Source organism: Pan troglodytes, chromosome 7 (assembly GCF_028858775.2).
Source record: "Pan troglodytes isolate AG18354 chromosome 7, NHGRI_mPanTro3-v2.0_pri, whole genome shotgun sequence".
NCBI lineage: Eukaryota > Metazoa > Chordata > Mammalia > Primates > Hominidae > Pan > Pan troglodytes.
This window is the reverse complement of record NC_072405.2, coordinates 78471096-78491866: the sequence shown is the minus strand read 5'-3', so window position 1 is coordinate 78491866 and position 20771 is coordinate 78471096. Positions and strand designations below refer to the sequence as shown.

The 20771-nt window shown below is 46.3% G+C and overlaps 1 protein-coding gene across 3 annotated transcripts in view; it reads left to right on the top strand.

The window, feature by feature from the left end:
- The first annotated feature begins 17113 nt into the window (after positions 1-17113).
- The window catches only part of SLCO5A1 (solute carrier organic anion transporter family member 5A1), a 161365-nt gene continuing 157707 nt past the window's right edge, over positions 17114-20771 (top strand). For all 3 annotated transcript variants that reach the window (XM_054656807.2, XM_063817154.1, XM_528160.6), the window contains exons 1-2: positions 17114-17324; positions 19007-20405. In XM_054656807.2, coding sequence (XP_054512782.1) covers positions 19499-20405 — 907 coding nt within the window. In that variant the 5' untranslated portion in view covers positions 17114-17324; positions 19007-19498. The remainder of the gene's footprint in view (positions 17325-19006; positions 20406-20771) is intronic.

Below are 20771 nucleotides of genomic sequence, written 5' to 3'. Positions count from 1 at the left end.
GAGTAGTTGGGATTACAGTTATGCATCACCACACCCAGCTAATATTTGTATTTTTGGTAGAGACGGGGTTTTGCCATGTTGGCCAGGCTGGTCTCAAACTCCTGACCTCAAGTGATCCGCCTGCCTTGGCCTCCCAAAGTGTTGGGATTACAGGCTTGAGGCACTGCACCCGGCCTCTTATTTCTTCTTAGAGCACTTTTCTTTTTCTTTTCTAGAGTTGAAGATTCATCACAGGTCTAATACGAGCTAATTTTCACAATATTTCTTTCTGGTTCAAAAAAAATCACAATTGTCTTCTGGTGTGAAATTTCACAAATAATGACAACTAAAGGAAGGGAAAAAGATCTTGACTTTTAGATGTTATATTTCTACTGACATGACTATTTGCCTGGCCATTTCTCAGTTTAAGCAAGCTAAACCTAGACTTTAAAAGCTCTAATTTTCACAAAGGGATTGACATGAGACAGTTCATTTATCATTCAAATCCCATTATCTGATGACAGGTTCTGCAGCCCCCAGATGGAATGCTAAATCCTGTAAAATCACTTTCTTGATGTTCCAGGTGGTACATTCTACTACGGGGTTATTTTGTATTCATCAGTTACAGCAAAAGAACTAGAACAATTGTCATGTATCCCTGAAATCCAAAGAGAATGGAGCATAGATGTCAGGCCAAAAATACAGGCACCTGTGTATGCATATGCTGAAACCAATAGCAGTGATGAGTGAAATAATACAGCACTTTGGATGGGCACAGTGGCTCACACCTGTAATCCCAGCACTTTGGGAGGCCAAGGCGGGTGGATCACCTGAGGTCAGGAGTTCGAGACCAGTCTGGCCAACATGGTGAAAACCCAGCTCTACTAAAAATACAAAAGTTAGCTGGGCGTGGTGCCGGACACCTGTATTCCCAGTTACTTGGGAGGCTGAGGCAGGGAGAATCACTTGAACCTGGGAGGCGAAGGTTGCAGTGAGCCAAGATTGCACCACCGCACTCCAGCCTGAGTGACAGAGTGAGACTCCATCTCAAAACAAAACAAAAATCAGCACTTCTTCCTGGCTTTTTGGAGTTTTTCTATAATCAGATAATTATCAAAAATGTCATCAATAATAAAGGACAGCAGAGAGGAGAGAAGGGAATTTGAGTGGATTTTGTAAAGAGCCTTTTTCAGGTATCTCAATATAAAGAAAAGGCTGTTCAAAATGATATGCTAAGGGAAGTGAGGCTCAATAGTGCACACCTGTGGTCTCAGCTACTCGAGAGGCTGAGGCAAAACAATTGCTTAAGCCCAGGAGTTCTGAGCTGTAGTGTGCTGTAGCAATTGGGTGTCTGAACTAAGTTTGGCATCAATATGGTGACCTCCTGGAGTGGGGGACCACCACGTTGTTTAAGGAGGGGCGAACTGGCTTAGGTCAGATATGAGCAGAATCAGTAGTGGGACTGGGCCTCTGAGTAGACACTGCATTCCACCCTGGGCAATATAGTAAGACCCTAGCTCTCTCTCTCTTTTTTTTTTTTGAGATGGAATCTTGCTTTGTTGCCCAGGGTGGAACGCAGTGGCACAGTCTTGGCTCACTGCAATCTCTGCCTCCAGGGTTCAAGCGATTCTCCTGCCTCAGCCTCCTGAGTAGCCGGGATTACAGGTGTGTGCCACCATGCCTGGCTAATTTTTGTGTTTTTAGTAGAGACAGGGTCTCACCATGTTGGCCAGGCTATTCTTGAACTCCTGAGCTCAGGTGATCCACCCACCTCGGCCTCCCAAAGTGTTGGGATCACAGGAGTGAGTCACCGCGCCTTGCTGACCCTGTCTCTTAATTTTGAAAAAAAGAAAGAAAAAGACAATGTGGGACACTCTGAGTGAGTTCCCCACCTTTCTATGATATTTATTTAGACAGGGTCTCCCTCTGTCACCCAGGCTGGAGTGCAGTAGTGCAATCATGGCTCAATGTAGCCTCCAGCTCCTGGGCTCAAGCGATCCTCCTGCCCCAGCCTCCCAAGTAGCTGGAACTACAGGTTCATGCTACCGCATGTGACTAATTTTTAAATTTTTTGTAGAAGTGGGTTTCCCTTTGTTTTCCAGGCTGGTCTTGAACTCCTGGCCTCAAGTGATTGTTCTGCCTCAGCCTCCCAAAGTGCTGGTATTACAGGTGTGAGCTACCACATCTGGCCCCATGATTTTATTAAAAAAAAAAAACAACTAGTATGTGATGTTTGTGATTTGGAATCTCAGGAAGCCAGGTTTGATTTCATCTCTCTTTTGCAAGACAGGCCACCAGAGAATGAGGCTAGGTTTTCTCTCTCATCACTAACAATCAGATATTTCTCAACCTTACAGTGGAATGCAGGCTGGAGAGGGGCTGTGGCGCTCAGAGGGTGAACTTCAAGGGAAGCTTGTTCCAGGAGTGCGGCTCACTGTGTAGTAAAGGAAAGGCGGGCAGAGAAGGATGGCGAAAAATTCATGAGTTGGAAATGAAACCAGGGGTAGTTACTCTTAGCTTCGGCAGTCCTGTAATAAGCCAAATCCTAGTCATTAGAGATTTTGGTTATATGGGGTAGCTTATTTTGTATCTTTATTCAAAACTACAGCATGTATTATTTGCATTTGGATTGCTTCATCGTACTTAAATATTGCACTACAGAGAAATGTTTTGTCTTAATCAATAGACAAGCTCCTAAAAGGATCACAGCATTTTTTGGAGAAAATTGAGCAAGATGGCTAGGAGTGTAGATTCTGGGATGTAGATTCTGGAGTATAGCTGGTCTGCATTTGACTCTCTCTCCACACTTTCTATGCTGTGTGAATTTGGGCAAGTTGGTGATCATCTCTGATTCTCAGCTCCCTCCTCTATTAAAGGGTTTGGTAATACCTCCCTGATAGTGAAGATGAAACCATGTTTGTGAAATATGTAGTGCTAATATGGTAAATGAGAGAGATCATTTTTGTTTTACTTTTGTGAATTCTTGAGCGGTGGTGGAATTATTGATAAGAAGGGGATTCTGGTGATTGAAAGGTGAACAAACAAAATCAACCCAAAGATAGGATGTTTTATTGGCCTGGCAGTAATTTTCTAGTCTGGAGCTAATCCTGGAGAAGTGTGTGACCCCTATGAAACAAAAGATACAGGTTCCCCTGCCCTCTAACAAGCAGAGAGAACAAATATTACTATTATTATTTTTTTCTATCTTATTCTTTGCCTATATATTTTTTATTATACTTTAAGTTCTAGGGTACATGTGCACAATGTGCAGGTTTGTTACTTGTGTATACATGTGCTATGTTGGTGTGCTGACCCATTAACTCATCATTTACATAGGTATATCTCCTAATGCTATCACCCCCCCCTCCCCCACCCCATGACAGGCCCCAGTGTGTGATGTTCCCCTTCCTGTGTCCAAGTATTCTCATTGTTTAATTCCCACCTATGGGTGAGAACATGAGGTGTTTGGTTTTTTATCCTTGCGATAGCTTGCTGAGAATGATGTTTTCCAGCTTCATCCATGTCCCTATAAAGGACATGAACTCATCCTTTTCTATGGCTGCATGGTATTCCATGGTGTATATGTGCTACATTTTCTTAATCCAGTCTATCATTGATGGACATTTGGGTTGGTTCCAAGTCTTTGTTATTGTGAATAGTGCCGCAATAAACATATGTGTGCATGTGTCTTTATAGCAGCATGATTTATAATCCTTTGGGTATATACCCAGTAATGGGATGGCTGGGTCAAATGGTATTTCTAGTTATAGATCCTTGAGGAATGGCCACACCGACTTCCACAATGGTTGAACTAGTTTACAGTCCCACCAGCAGTGTAAAAGCATTTCTATTTCTCCACATCGTCTCCAGCACCTGTTGTTTCCTGACTTTTTAATGATTGCCATTCTAACTGGTGTGAGATGGTATCTCATTGTGGTTTTGATTTGCATTTCTCTGATGGCCAGAGATGATGAGCATTTTTTCATGTGTCTGTTGGCTGCATAAATGTCTTCTTTTGAGAAGTGTCTGTTCATATCCTTCACCCACTTTTTGATGGGGTTGTTTGTTTTTTTCTTGTGTGTTTGTTTGAGTTCATTGTAGATTCTGGATATTAGCCCTTTGTAAGACGAGTAGATTGCAAAAATTTTCTCCCATTCTGTAGGTTGCCTGTTCACTCTGATGGTAGTTTCTTTTGCTGTGCAGAATCTCTTTAGTTTATTTAGATCCTGTTTGTCAATTTTGGCTTTTGTTGCCATTGCTTTTGGTGTTTTAGACATGAAGTCCTTGCCCATGCCTATGTCCTGAATGGTATTGCCTAGGTTTTCTTCTAGGGTTTTTATGGTTTTAAGTCTAACATATAAGTCTTTAATCCATCTTGACTTAATTTTTGTATAAGATGTAAGGAAGGGATCCAGTTTCAGCTTTCTGCATATGGCTAGCCAGTTTTCCCAGCACCATTTATTAAATAGGGAATCCTTTCCCCATTGCTTGTTTTTGTCAGGTTTGTCAAAGATCAGTGGTTGTAGATGTGTGGTATTATTTCTGAGGGCTCTGTTCTGTTCCAAGATCTATATATCTGTTTTGGTACCAGTACCATGCTGTTTTGGTTACCATAGCCTTGTAGTATAGTTTGAAGTCAGGTAGCATGATGCCTCCAGCTTTGTTATTCTGGCTTAGGATTGTCTTGGCAATGCAGGCCCTTTTTTGGTTCCATATGAACTTTAAAGTAGTTTTTTCCAATTCTGTGAAGAAAGTCATTGGTAGCTTGATGGGGATGGCATTGAATCTATAAATTACCTTGGGCAGTATGGCCTTTTTCAGGATATTGGTTCCTCCTACCCATGAGCATGGAATGTTCTTCCATTTGTTTGCATCCTCTTTTATTTTGTAGAGCAGTGGTTTGTAGTTCTCCTTGAAGAGGTCCTTCACATCCCTTGTAAGTTGGATTCCTAGGTATTTTATTCTCTTTAAAGCAATAGTAAATGGGAGTTCACTCATGATTTGGCTCTCTGTTTGTCTGTTATTGGTGCATAAGAATGCTTGTGATTTTTGCACATTGAGTTTGTATCCTGAGACTTTGCTGAAGTTACTTATCAGCTTAAGGAGATTTTGGGCTGAGATGATGGGGTTTTCTAAATACACAATCATGTCATCTGCAAACAGGGACAATTTGACTTCCTCTTTTCCTAATTGAACTCCCTCTATTTCTTTCTCTTGCCTGATTGCCCTGGCCAGAACTTCCAACACTATATTGAATAGGAGTGGTGAGAGAGGGCATCCCAGTCTTGTGCCAGTTTTCAAAGGGAATGCTTCCAGTTTTTGTCCATTCAGTGTTATATTGGCTGTGGGTCTGTCATAAATAGCTCTTATTATTTTGAGATACATCCCATCAACACCTAATTTATTGACAGTTTTTAGCATGAAGGGTGTTGAATTTTGTCAAAAGCCTTTTCTGCGTCTATTGAGATAATCATGTGGTTTTTGTCTTTGGTTCTGTTTATATGCTGGATTACGTTTATTGATTTGCGTATGTTAAACCAGCCTTGCATCCCAGGGATGAAGCCCACTTGATCATGGTGGATAAGCTTTTTAATGTGCTGCTGGATTCAGTTTGCCAGTATTTTATTGAGGATTTTTGCATCAATGTTTATCAAGGATATTGGTGTAAAATTCTCTTTTTTGGTTGTGTCTCTGCCCGGCTTTAGTATCAGGATGATGCTGGCCTCATAAAATGAGTTAGGGAGGATTCCCTCTTTTTCTATTGATTGGAAGAGTTTCAGAAGGAATGGTACCAGCTCCTCCTTGTACCTCTGGTAGAATTCGGCTGTGAATCCATCTGGTCCTGTACTTTTTTTTGGTTGGTAGGCTATTAATTATTGCCTCAATTTCAGAGCCTGTTATTGGTCTATTCAGGGATTCAACTTCTTCTTGGTTTAGTCTTGGGAGGGTGTATGTGTCCAGGAATTTATCCATTTCTTCTAGATTTTCTAGTTTATTGGCATAGAGGTGTTTATAGTATTCTCTGATGGTAGTTTGCATTTCTGTGGGATCGGTGGTGATATCCCCTTTATCATTTTTTATTGCATCTATTTGATTCTTCTCCCTTTTCTTCTTTATTAGTCTTGCTAGCAGTCTATCAATATTGTTGATCTTTTCAAAAAACTAGCTTCTGGATTCATTGATTTTTTGAAGGTTTTTTTGTGTCTCTATCTTCTTCAGTTCTGCTCTGATCTTAGTTATTTGTTGCCTTCTGCTAGCTTTTGAATGTGTTTGCTCTTGCTTCTCTAGTTCTTTTAATTGTGATGTTAGGGTGTCAATTTTAGGTCTTTACTGCTTTCTCTTGTGAGCATTTAGTGCTATAAATTTCCCTGTACACACTGCTTTAAATGTGTCCCAGAGATTCTGATATGTTGTGTCTTTGTTCTCATTGGTTTCAAAGAACATGTTTATTTCTGCCTTCATTTCATTATTTTCCCAGTAGTCATTCAGGAGCAGATTGTTCAGTTTCCATGTAGTTGAGCAGTTTTGAGTGAGTTTCTTAATCCTGAGTTCTAGTTTGATTGCACTATGGTCTGAGAGACAGTTTGTTGTGATTTCTGTTCTTTTACATTTGCTGAGGAGTGCTTTACTTCCAACTATGTGGTCAATTTTGGAATAAGTGCAATGAGGTGCTGAGAATAATGTATATTCTGTTGATTTGGGGTGGAGAGTTCTGCAGATGTCTATTAGGTCTGCTTGGTGCAGAGCTGAGTCCAATTCCTGGATATCCTTGTTAACTTTCTGTCTCCTTGATCTGTCTAATGTTGACAGTGGGGTTTTAAAGTCTCCCATTATTATTGTGTGGGAGTCTAAGTCTCTTTGTAGGTCTCTAAGGGCTTGCTTTATGAATCTGGGTGCTCCTGTATTGGGTGCATATATGTTTAGGATAGTTAGCTCTTCTTGTTGAATTGATCCCTTTACCATTATGTAATGGCCTTCTTTGTCTCTTTTGATCTTTGTTGGTTTAAAGTCTGTTTTATCAGAGAATAGGATTGTAACCCCTCCTTTTTTTTGTTTTCCATTTGCTTGGTAGATCTTCCTCCATCTCTTTATTTTGAGCCTATGTGTGTCTCTGCCTGTGAGATGGGTCTCCTGAATACAGCACACTGGTGGGTCTTGACTCTTTATCCAATTTGCCAGTCTGTGTCTTTTAATTGGAGCATTTAGTCCATTTACATTTAAGGTTAATATTGTTATGTGTGAATTTGATCCTGTCATTATGATGTTAGCTGGTTATTTTGCTTGTTAGTTGATGCAGTTTCTTCCTAGCCATCGATGGTCTTTAGAATTTGGCATGTTTTTGCAGTGGCTGGTACCAGTTGTTTCTTTCCATGTTTAGTGCTTCCTTCAGGAGCTCTTTTAGGGCAGGCATGGTGGTGACAAAATCTCTCAGCATTTGCTTGTCTGTAAAGGATTTTATTTCTCCTTCACTTATGAAGCTTAGTTTGCCTGGATTTGAAATTCTGCGTCAAAAATTCTTTTCTTTAAGAATGTTGAATATTAGCTTCCACTCTCTTCTGGCTTGTAGAGTTTCTGCCGAGCAATCTGCTGTTAGCCTGCTGGGCTTCCCTTTGTGGGTAACCCAACCTTTCTTTCTGGCTGCCCTTAACATTTTCCCCTTCATTTCAACTTTGGTGAATCTTACAATTATGTGTCTTGGAGTTGCTCTTCTTGAAGAGTATCTTTGTGGCATTCTCTGTATTTCCTGAATTTGAATATTGGCCTGCCTTGCTAGGTTGGGGAAGTTCTCATGGGTAATATCCTGCAGAGTGTTTTCCAAATTGGTTCCATTCTCCCCGTCACTTTCAGGTACACCAATCAGATGTAGATTTGGTCTTTTCACATAGTCCCATGTTTCTTGGAGGCTTTGTTCATTTCTTTTTACTCTAAACTTCTCACTTCATTTCATTAATTTGATCTTCAATCACTGATACCCTTTCTTCCAGTTGATGGAATCAACTATTGAAGCTTGTGCATTCATCACGTAGTTCTTGTGCCATCGTTTTCAGCTCCATCAGGTCATTTAAGGACTTCTCTACACTGGTTATTCTAGTTAGCCATTCATCTAATCTTTTTTCAAGGTTTTTAGCTTCTTTGCGATGGGTTCGAAATTCCTCCTTTAGCTTGGAGAAGTTTGATCATCTGAAGCCTTCTTCTCTCAACTCGTCAAACTCATTCTCCATCCAGCTTTGTTCCATTGCTGGTGAGGAGCTGCATTCCTTTGGAGGGGGAGAGGTGCTCTGAGTTTTAGAATTTTCAGCTTTTCTGCTCTGTTTTTTCCCCTTCTTTGTGGTTTTATCTACCTTTGGTCTTTGATGATGGTGACGTACAGATAGGGTTTTGGTGTGGATGTCCTTTGTGTTTGTTAGTTTTCCTTCTAACAGTCAGGACAGTCAGCTGCAGGTCTGTTGGAGTTTGCTGGAGGTTCACTCCAAACCCTGTTTGCCTGGGTATCAGCAGAGGAGGCTGCAGAACAGTGAATATTGCTGAACAGCAAATGTTGCTGCCTGATCGTTCCTCTGGAAGCTTTGTCTCAGAGGTGTACCCGGCTGTGTGAGGTGTCAGTCTGCCCCTACTGGAGGGTGCCTCCCAGTTAGGCTACTCGGGGGTCAGGGACCCACTTGAGGAGGCAGTCTGTTCATTCTCAGATCTCAACCTCCGTGCTGGGAGAGCCACTACTCACTTCAAAGCTGTCAGACAGGGACATTTAAGTCTGCAGAGGTTTCTGCTGCCTTTTGTTTGGCTATGCCCTGCCCCAAGAGGTGGAGTCTACAAAGGCAGGCAGGCCTCCTTGAGCTGCGGTGGGCTCCACCCAGTTCCAGCTTCTGGGCCTCTTTGTTTACCTACTGAAGCCTCAGCAATGGCAAGCGCCCCTCCCCCAGCCTCGCTGCGGCCTTGCAGTTTGATCTCAGACTGCTGTGCTAGCAATGAGCGAGGCTCCGTGGGCGTTGGACCCTGGGAGCCAGGCGCGGGATATAATCTCCTGATGTGCCATTTGCTAAGACCATTGGAAAAGCGCGTATTAGGGTGGGAGTGACCCGATTTTCCTGGTGCTTTCCGTCACTGCTTCCCTTGGCTGGGAAAGGGAATTCCCTGACCCCTTGCACTTCCCGGGTGAGGTGATGCCTTGCCCTGCTTTGGCTCACCCTCGGTGGGCTGCACCCATTGTCCTGCCCCCATTGTCTGACAAGCCCCAGTGAGATGAACCCAGTACCTCAGTTGGAAATGCAGGAATCACCCGTCTTCTGTGTTGCTCAAGCTGGGAGCTGCAGACTGGAGCTGTTCCTATTCGGCCAACTTCGAACCGCCCCTGAGAAAAAATATTATTAAGATGAATGCAAAAGATAGCATGGCATAAGTATAACTATGGCTAACATTTAAGCACCTACCTTGGTCCAGGCACTGGTCTGTGTGTATGTTTGAAGCATATGTTGCATGTGTTATCCCATTTGATGCTTTGAAATAGGTATTGTGTTTAACCCCAACTTGGAAACTGAGTAAAAAGAGCTTTAGGGAACTGCCCAAATCCATACTGCCATAAGTGACAGAGTCAGGACTAAATTTATTTGGTTTAGCAACAAAGTCCTCTTTTCTCTGTTTAATCATTAAGGTGTGTGCCATTTAATTGGCAGCATTTTTTCCTTCTTAGTGGTCCATGAAATAATGGTGCATCTTAAAATTGGTGATGTCTTTCTTGTAATTAAAGTTGGTATAGTGACACCCACACACTCACCACAAAGATTTAATCATGTTGGTTTGCTATGAAGTCCTTTACAATTTTTTTTTAAATTAATGTATTTTTTAAGAGATAGGAGTCTTGCTATGTTGCCCAGGTTGGTCTTGAACTCCTAGCTTCAAGCAATCTTTCTGCCTCAGCCTCCAGAGTAGTTTGGATTACAGGCTCCAGCCACTGTACTTAGCTGGGATCTTTCTTTGTCATCATTCTATTCCGTCTGTCCTACAAATGAAGCAGGCCTTCTGAAGAGGGGTGGGGAAGTCAGGAAGGATAACAGCAGGTCTAAAGTGATACATTTAGAACTGTTAGAGTATCTGTTCTTTTCCATATTGTAAGGAAATGATAACCTGGTGCCATCCCACCTGCTTCGTAGAGGGGCTTCAGCAGTGTGTAATTGCAGTGATTGTGTTGTTTTGTATCATCTTGTGTTAATTATTCTTCTATGCTCTGGGATAAGACCACTACCTTTAGGTTCCCCTGAAACATAGATCTTTCTATGGATCTAGGAAAGAAGCATGTCCTCAGATAGGCAATGGAAACCCAGAAAGCAGGATGGAGAGAGAAATTCCAGCTTTCTCTGGGCTTTGCTCTCTGGATCTAGATTTTGAGAAGGCTACAATTCAGGGTTGTCCTTGAAGTAGATCCTAAAAGGGACTTCATCTACAGAGAGGCAAGCTAACAGCAAGGCAGAGGGACCCCAGAGTGTGACTGATAAGCTGTATTTTTCTAGTTGATGACCTAGTATTTTGATACTTGTCCAGGGCCAGGATAGAGCAACCACTTTGCATTTTTAGGCAGAAAGGGATTCACTATAGGAGGTTAGGGGCTTACAGAATATCCAGAAGATCTGGACACATGGTCTCTAGGGTGGGTCACCAGGAGTGATGCTATAACACTGCAGATCCATCCTGCCAGGAAAGCTGGTACTTCTGCTACAATCTGCAGGATGAGGAGTCAAAGGCATTCACTGGTCTCTTGACTTCAGGGCATCGTGTAGTGGCTGAAACCAGAAATCAGAAAGCAGCCAATACTGCAGCTGCCTCTCAACATCTAGAAGCTGGAATTTGGACAAAAGAATACCAAAGCAGAAAAATATCATGTCTCCATGACCAGCTTGCTGGTATAGACAGCCACAAAGGATATGGCCTGTGCCTCACCCTACATTCCCAAATGTGCCAGAGTACATCAATTCTTATCCAGAACCTGATACACAGGGAATCTGGAAAAGGTAGTTTTATAGCTTTTCCAAACTCTGCCATTTAAGAAAGAACAGAAAAGTAGGGAGTGCACACTGACTGCCCATCAACCACATCTAACACAGTTAGTTTTGTTTTATCACATGAATTTATTTTCCTTTATTAGCCTTTAGCCTTAAGGAAAGACCTGTTTAAAAGCTCAGACCTTAGATCAGCTGCACCGTAGAGTATAAATGAAGCTAATATCTCAGTGGCAGCATCAAATTAGGCAGTGCCGGTCAAGAATTGTGTAGGGTCTAGGATTTTCGCCTTCTTCCAAGATGACAAGTTATCCTGCTAGGGTTTCATGGATACTGGGGAGAAGACTCCAGGGTCAGAGACAAAGGATATTATCACTTATGGCAAAGGCAGCAGCCAGAGGGTGAGAATGATGCTTGTGCCAGTTCCCCATGCCCCACAAGTCCCACAGGGTGATGCAAAGAGCTCACTATAGATGCCTGTGCACATGATGGGTTGCATCATGGGAGAGAAGCACTGAGCTTAGAGGATACATTGCTTTTCAATAAGCAGAAGCAGCAAGCCTGTCTTTGCCCAGGGGAAAATATTACCTCATCCCTCCAGGTTGCTGGCTGCAAACGCAACTCTGAGAAATGGCCTGGGTAAAGAGTGGTGTGACATTACTACACATACATGCACACACATCCATATACACATATAGGTTTTCATCCATGGCTCCTGACTTATAACAGTCATCTGTTCTGATGTTGGGGCACTGTAGGCCTCAGAAGCAGGCCTCAGGAAACACAATCTCTTTTTGACCCTCCCCTGTCCTCTCTTCTTCTGCCCAGGACAGTCTTTGCTTCCTTCCTTCCTTCCTTCCTTCCTTCCTTCCTTCCTTCCTTCCTTCCTTCCTTCCTTTCTTCCTCCTTCCCTTCCCTTCCCTTCCCTTCCATTCCCTTCCCTTCCATTCCCTTCTTTCTTTCTTTCTTTCTTTTTTTTTTTTGACAGAGTTTCACTCTTGTTGCCCAGGCTGGAGTGCAGTGGCATGATCCTGGCTTACCGCAACCTCCGCTTCCTGGGCTCAAGCGATTCTCCTGCTTCAGCCTCCCGAGTAGCTGGGATTACAGGCGTGTGCCACCACACCCGGCTAATTTTGCATTTTTAGTAGAGATTGGGTTTCTCCATGTTGGTCAGGCTGGTCTTGAACTCACGATCTCAGTTGATCCACCCGCCTCGGCCTCTCAAAGTGCTGGGATTACAGGCATGAGCCACTGCACCCGGCTCCAAGGTAGTCTTTCTGATCGGAGGTCATAAGACCCTCATCCCAGAGGCAGTCCTGCCCCATACCCTGAAGGAGCAAATGCAGCACAGAGAGGCCAAGGAGAATATGGACAGACAGGTCTTGCTGGGTTTCCCCCACTCAGTCTATCAGTATTAGAGCCTCTGCTTTTTGTCCAATCACCGTCTGACGTGTTTGTCTTCAGTCATGTCTATCCAAGGAAGTCTCCAAAAAAGGCCCAGGAGGACAGGGTTCAGAGAGCTTCTGGGACAGCTGAATATGTGGAGGTTTCTGAGGGGTGGCGCACCTAGAGCGAGTATGGAAGTTCTGTGCACCTCCCCCCATACCTCCCCTGTGCACTTCTTCATCTGTGTTCTTTCTGATATCCTTTGTATTAAACTGGTATACGTAAGTGTTTCCCTGAGTTCTGTGAGCCTGTCCAGCAAATTAATCAAACCCAAAGAGGGGTTGTGGGAATCCCAAATTGAAGCTAGTTGGTCAGATGTTCTGGAGGCCCAGACTTGACACTGGGTCTAGGGGAGAGAGGAGGCAGTTTTGTGGGACTGAGCCCTCAACCTCTGGGATGTGATGCTATCTTGAGGTAGATAGTGTCAGAACGGAGTTGAATTGGAGGATGCCCAGCTGGTGTCTTCTGCCCAACTGATTGCTTGTTTGTTGGTGTAGACTGCCCACCAACATCTGGTCATAGAAGTCTTTTGTGTTGATTGTTGCGGTATGAGAGCAGAGGACAATGCAGTTTGAGTTTCTCCGCATTCAGAAGTGGTTAGGGCTTTGCATTCTAGGTGCACCCAAGAGAAACATGTAGAGATGCTCACAGCCCATGGAGGACTGCCTCTTCTAACCTGCTTCCTTCCCCTTCGCATCCGACCTCTTTCTTTTCCAGGCCAAGGTGGCAGTGGTGGTAATTATGAAACATCTTTCAAGGGAACATGATTTTTTTTTTTTTGAGACAACTGTCTCCTCTTCACAGGGAAGTTTCCCTCCATCACTAGCCTTGGAGTATCTGGCTTTATTATTATTATTATTATTATTGTTGAGATGGAGTTTCACTCTTGTTACCCAGGCTGGAGTGCAATGGTGCGATCTCAGCTCACTGCAACCTCTGCCTCCCCAGTTCAAGTGATTCTCCTGCCTCAGCCTCCCAAGTAGCTGGGGTTACAGGCATGTGCCACCACGCCCAGCTAATTTTGTATTTTTAGTAGAGATGGGATTTCTCCATGTTGGTCAGGCTGGCCTTGAACTCCCGACCGCAGGTGATCCACCCACCTCAGCCTCCCAAAGTGTTGGGATTACAGGCGTGAGCCACTGCACCTGGCCTGGCTTAATTATTTTTTGTTGTCATTGGTTTTTGTTTGTTTGTTTATTTTTTGAGACAGGGTCTTGCTCTGTTGCCCAGGCTGGAGTGCAGTGGTGCAATCACAGCCTACTGCAGCCTCTACCTCCTGGGCTTAAGTGATCCTTTTGCCTCAGCCTCCTGAGTTCCTGAGACCACAGGCATATGCCACCATGCCTGGCTATTTTAAAAAAATTTTTTTTAGTAGAAATGTGTTCTCAAGGGATCCTCCCATCTCAGCCTCTTAAAGTGCTGGGGTTACAGGTGTGAGCCACAGTAACCAGCTAATCTGGCTTAATTATATTAAGGGAGGTGGCAGTTTCTTTATAGGGAGCCAAGCCTCCAGGTGTTCATGGAACTGTGGTTTCCTGGGGGTGTGGGACTTGCAGTGCTAAGTCTCTTTGTTTGGACACAGTTGGTCACTATACTCCTTTAGCACTTGCAGGGCCCTCAAGCCACCAGGGCTGGAGTGATTGCCTGCATTCATTGTACCCCAGGGCCAGATGTGTTCCTTCTCAGGTTTTACCCAACCTGAAATTCACTTCTAAGGAATAGAACATGCCAAGTTCTATTAAGGGGCTACCTTAAAGATACAATGTGTCTCCTCTTAAACAACCAACACCTAATTCAATTATGGTACTGGCAACTATGTATTATGTTTTGCACCCACAAAATATTCTGAACCAAAAACTCAGTTCTTGTTGTATCTGGGAGATCTCTGAAGTGAACCTTCTTTAAGAAGGAAGGGAAGGGCTGTGGGAAAAGGCTCCTTTCAGCTTTCTTCTGCCCATTCTCCAGGACGGCCAGATTTTAAACCTGTAGACTGCCCTGGAAATTGCAAAGGCTACATACTTGTTATATGAAGATCAGGAAAGAAGTCATTTATTTATTTATTTATTTATTTATTTATTTATTTTTAAAAAGAAGTCATTTATGTATAAAGTCGATGGACTTAGAAGAAGCAAACGTAAGTCTGAAAGTTTGAAGAGGGTTTACAGTCATATGCTTCCTCTCCCAAAATGCCAAAGAAGGCAGGCATTCTGGTTAAAGTAACTGTAATTATTGAGTGAAATAAGGATAGTAAACACTACCATAGGGGTAGTGGAACCCTGTGATATGAGTCCATTTCTTTGTATTAATCAGACAATTACGGCTAATGAGGCGTGCTCTTCTTTTTCAAAGTCATATTTAACTGGGAAAGATAAAGCAAAAGAAATGCTTCTTGCTGAATATTTTCTTCTTGTTTCTTATGTGAGTAAAATTGGACCTTTTAAAATTTTGTCTTTTTTAAAGTCATATTTAACTGGGAAAGATAAAGCAAAAGAAATGCTTCTTGCTGAATGTTTTCTTCTTCTTATGTGAGTAAAATTGGACCTTTTAAAATTTTGCTGTAAATCATGATCTATTAGTGGCAATAAAAAAATCCATAGGTTCTTAGAGTTGCATCTACTTTATGGTAACTGAGCATGAATAAAGACAGAGTGTTTCAGGGACATGATTGCTTGATTTTCAAGTAGGGAAGTCCTGTGATGTCCCCTGATGTATCACATTGAATTCACTGATGTCTGGAGCTGAGACTGAAATGAGCTTGGAAGGAGGTAATAGGAGGTAGGTTGATTCTGTTTGGATTTAGAATCAGCTCAGAAGAGTATTTGGGTTCAGGAAGTGCCACGTATCTTTGCTCACTTTATCAGCAGTAGAGGACTAAAATCTGGGCAGGGTGGCAGCGGGAGTCCTATTGCCTGTTTGTAGAAAAGTGACTGTGCCTGATGGCGATCTCAAGAGGAGGAGACAATGGCAGGGAATGAAGAAATGCCTCGGTTGATAGGTCAGTCTTGCAGCTGCCAGAAGATTGATGCTGTCTCAGCGTGGACTTCAAGTACACACTGACTGTTCTTTACTGTCAACTGGCCTTAATTGTTCTCTAAGGATCGCTGTAGATACGACGGTTGTTGGACTAAAGGGAGATAATCAAAAGAATCAAGGTGCATTGACGAGTCAGGATGCTATTCAATGGCAGGAGAGAGAGTAGAGAGTCAGGGTTAAGAGGTTAAGTAAGAACATAGTCTTTTGGAGCACATTGGTTCATATTGTCTACAGAGTAGCTGTGTGCCTATATAAAGTTACTTAACCTCTCTACACTTATCACATCTGTAAAATGGAGACAATGCTTTCATTGGGTAAGGCCAAGGGCCAGTGGAGGGGCTTCGACCTGGCAGCAATGGCCAGCATGGTCTCTGGTACTTGTGAGCAACCTCCTTTCCTCCATTAGAGCACTATCCTGCTCTGTCAATGGTCACAAGTGCCCTCAGATACTCTTTTTTTTTTTTTTTCAGTTATCATCCTGTTTGTCTTCCCTGCAGCCTGTACACATCTGACCCTTCCCTTCTTACAGTCATCTGCTCTTTTGGCTTTTCTGATGCGTCCCATACCTCTCTGACCCTTGCTTCCAGTCTCCTTCCTTTGGCTGTATGCTCTCCTCCTAGATCTCTTCACAATTTGGATGATCTTCCCTATTCATTCCATCCTTTCTCATGCCACCTTTGGGCTGATGACTACTGATCAATATTCCTAGTCCAAACCTCCTGTGTGTCCAGTGGCTTATGGGACATGTACACTGGGATGTCCCCCAAACATTTCAAACTCAACACATGTAGATGAGAACAATCTTTCTCCTAAAGCATGTTTCTCCACCTGTGCTTTTATTGGCTGTCAGGCACTTAGTCACCCAACTTGGTGCTAGAAACTTGGGAGTCATCCTACCTCGGCTGGTTTTCTTCTCTTGCAGATTGCATCAGCTGCCCAGTTCCCTCCTCTCCATGCCCCCTGCCAATGCCTCATCACATTTTGCTTTCAGACTGCCTCCCAACTCACTTCTGTGCCCGCAGTGTGGCCTCACATCTGTCTACCTGTCACTGCCAGAGCCAGCTCTCTGGTGAGGAAGTCAGAACGTCATTGCCCCCACATTATTGACAGTACACAACTTAGGAAACCCGTAGTGCCCCTTTCTACTCAGCCACTCTTGCAGTCTGGTCCTCTGCCCCATCCCTGCAATCTTCTAGGAAGCTTATCTACCTATTGACTGGCAGCACCATGCCCCCGTGCCTCTGTTCTTCCTGCTGCGTGGAAATGAAGGCTAATGGATATTGGCTACTCCAGTAGCAGGCTGCATAGATATACCACGTTGTTTTAAGCCATTTACATGAGTATTTCCCCCACAAGCCAGAGGTTTCCTCCCACCAAATATCTTGTCTTGTTTATCTTTGGTCCCAGAATCTACTATGGTGAATGAGACATGGTGTGTGCCCAAGGCACGGAATAAACGATCAGAAATAATTTATTTATTCAGAGTGGGCTGTCAGCTTCAGCCGCTGACTTTTCTAGAGACCGGCTCCCTCGGGGCTTCAGCGCTCTTCGGCCCCCGCAGCCGCGCAGGTGAAGGGCAGCGGGGTGGCTGGCTGTGGGAGGGCTGGGCTGGGTGGCTGCCCTCGCGCCTGCGCCCTCGGCTGCTCCTCTCCGGGCGCGTCTCTGTGCGCGTGTGTCTGTTTGGAGCGGAGGAGAGGCTTGGGTGACAGGCGAGGGGTGGGGGGAAGAGTTCAGCCTGAGTCACAGTCTCATTCACTGATTTCTCTTCGGCTGGACGGAGGCTGCCTCCTCACGCGGCTCCCAACTATTCCCGTAGCTCAGTGCCCCCCTCCCGCCGCTCTACTCAGCCAGGCAGACAGACTGACAGACTCGCTAGTGAGTAGCGGCGGCTTGAGCGCCTGGGGAGCGCGGCGGGCTGTCGCCGGCGGTCTTGTCTTCCCACGGGCTCTGTGTGTGTGTGTGTGTGTGTGTGTGTGTGTGTGTGTGTGTGTAGGATGTGCGTGTATGTGATGTGCGCGCAGGGGGTGTCCCTGGGATTCCACGCCTGCTCCAAGAGCTCCCTGCCGGGATCCGCGTGTCCATCCGAGTCTGCGATGCTGTGAGGGCGCTCGCCTAGGCAGGGGGTTCGGACGCCCCCCGCGAGCGGCGAGAGTTTGCTGGGATTCCCCGGCTCCTCACGCAGCGGCTGGTGGGGTTCCCCGGGAAGGCGCCTGGGTAAGGCAGCGGCGGGGAAGCCCGGGATTGTGAGTGGCTGGCAGGCCGGGAATCTGGGAGCGGGTTTGGCCCAGCACAGCCGAGGGAGATGCCGGAGCGGCCACCCTTGGCCGCCCAGCCTCTCTGCCTTTCTCCCTTGCCCTTCCTCCTTTCTTTTCTCAGCAGCATCACAAAGGCGCGCCGCAAAATGAAACCCAGTGTAGTGAAGCTCGGCTGTCTCCCACCTGGTGCATATTCCGCCCCCCGTCCTTGCCCCAGGCTGGAGGAGTGGAGTGGGGGTCCCCAAGATTAGGGGCGGGGGCTTACCACGGGGGCACACCTGTTTTCGATTCTCGCTGAATTCAAGCTGGGTGCGGGATCGCGAGAGAGGTTCCAGTACGCCGGGGTGTGTGTGTGTATGTGTGTGTGTGTGTGTGTGTGTGTGTGGCCGCGCACGCGCACACGCTCCCCAGGCCCACGCTAGCGGGGTGCGCTCAGTCAATAGCACACCTCCCCGCCGGCCCGCGTGCGCCCAGCCGGCTCCGTGGGCTCCTCGCGCGCGCTCTGACAGCGTGCCGGGATCTCTTTGTTTGGTTGTGGCTTCCCTAGCTCTCGGCAAAGCAGACAGATTTTCGGTTTCGTTTGATACCGCGCTCTGGGACTTAGTGCGGGCCACAGCCTCGAATGCCCCTGGTATTTGTAATTGAAGAGTTCTTTCGGTCAAGGGGTTATTTTTGGTGTTGGGAATAAAGAGGCAAGCATGTTGACCTTTTTGCTGCTGCCTTCGGCTTTGAATGCGTGTCTCCGGTGGAGCAGACAGATTCAAATCTAGTCGCGCACACGTGCCAACGCACACCAGTGTGCACACACATTTCTACACACGTAGTTTACCCCCACCTTCTTTTTTCCTTTTAGAAAAATTGGGACAGGGAATACATTGTGTGTCTGTGAAAAAGTTTCCTTTGTTCTTTTGGGCATTTTCTATTTTGAGTAATGGAGTAGGAGTACGGAAAGGCTGCAGTTAGTTCACTCGATTAAAAGACACTGCCTCTGAGTCAGAGCTGCCAGGTTGATAATTATTAACATATAAAAGCAAACGCAATGTTTAAGGCAGAAGGGGCGGGACGGGGGCAGGTCCGCGGCAGACAATGAGGGAGAGTCTCCGCCGACCGCCTGCTGCTTATTGTTCCGGGACTGGAGACTGCAGCCGGCTGCTGCCTAGTCCTCCGGGGCTCCGCTCCTGGCTAGCTTCTCCGTCCCTCTAGGGACGGTTCGGGGTCACCTAACCCTGGTCCCCGGGGCGCTGGGACGCTAGCCCCAAGCCGCAGCCGCTCTTCGCTGACCACCCTCTTTCTGCTTTGCAGGTCGGCAGCTTCACTCCCGAGGGTGCCGCGAGCCCAGGCGGCGAACACCCGGTACCCCTGGCGCAGAGAGGTGGGATGCTGTACGGACAGCAGCGCTAAGTGCCCCCCACCCCCGGCGCGGGGTGCACTCGCTCCTGGCCGCGGGCCCAGCGGCGGCGGCGGCGGCGGCGGAGGGGATGAGCCCGGGACGCGCGAGGCGCCTGCCTCAAGCTACCGCCCGGAGAGGGACGCCGAGTAGGGCTCATCGCAGTACCGCGCGGACCCCTGCCCCCCGTGGCACGCGGCTGCGGAGCCTTGAAGCCGCGTCTGTGATCAGGATGCACTGGGCGCCTCGCAGCTGGTGAGGATGCCCTGCTGCGCGGCCCTGCGCCCCCAGCCCCAGTCCCAGGTGGGCAAGACTGACTGGGCCCGGCTTCGGCCCCTCGTGCCGGTGGATGAAACGTGCCGGAGTGCTTGGGTGCCATCAGCTATCAAATCTGAATTCTAAGCGCCATGGACGAAGGCACTGGACTGCAGCCCGGGGCGGGAGAGCAGCTGGAGGCGCCGGCCACTGCAGAAGCTGTCCAGGAGAGGTGCGAGCCGGAGACCTTCAGGTCTAAGAGTTTACCGGTCCTCAGCAGCGCCTCCTGCCGGCCAAGCCTCAGTCCCACTAGTGGAGACGCCAACACGGCCTTTGGCTGTGTGGATTCTTCGGGCCACCAGGAGTTGAAGCAAGGCCCGAACCCGTTGGCCCCCAGTCCCTCTGCCCCGTCCACTTCGGCGGGGCTCGGGGACTGTAACCACAGGGTGGACCTCAGCAAAACCTTCTCGGTGTCCTCCGCCTTGGCCATGCTCCAGGAGAGAAGGTGCCTCTACGTGGTCCTCACGGATTCCCGTTGCTTCCTGGTGTGCATGTGCTTTCTGACCTTCATCCAGGCGTTAATGGTCTCCGGGTACCTGAGCAGCGTAATTACCACAATTGAAAGGCGCTACAGTCTGAAGAGTTCCGAGTCGGGGCTGCTGGTCAGCTGCTTTGACATCGGGAACCTGGTGGTGGTGGTGTTCGTCAGTTACTTCGGCGGCCGGGGTCGGCGGCCCCTGTGGCTGGCCGTGGGTGGACTCCTCATCGCCTTCGGGGCAGCCCTCTTTGCCTTACCTCACTTCATCTCGCCCCCCTACCAGATCCAAGAGTTGAACGCCTCGGCCCCCAACGACGGCCTGTGTCAGGGTGGCAACTCCACCGCCACTTTGGAGCCTCCGGCCTGTCCGAAGGACTCGGGAGGAAATAATCACTGGGTCTACGTGGCTTTATTCATTTGCGCGCAGATTCTCATTGGAATGGGCTCCACACCTATTTATACCCTGGGACCAACCTACATAGATGACAATGTCAAGAAAGAAAACTCCTCCTTGTACCTAGGTAAGACTTTCCTGTTCTCTCAGATATGTTTCACTCACACTGAAACTTACTTTCCTCACAAAAATCAAAAGGAAACATGTTCTTTCACATTTTCATGTATATTATAGATTAAAGTTCACTTTATTTTACGTTTTAGCCTTGCTGTAGTGTGTTTTCAGTTTGGGAGAGAATCAATTAGTTGAGAGTTCTTGAAACTAATTTTCAGACTCATACTTCATGTTTGTCTTTTCCCAAGTAACATAAACTTTAAACTGTGGGGTGATGCTTCTCTCTGTTGCTACCTACCTATGGAAAAGCTCCAATTTGTCAAGTTTATATTCTAATACACTTGTTGAGGAAGGAATAGCAGTACCTCATGTATAAAGT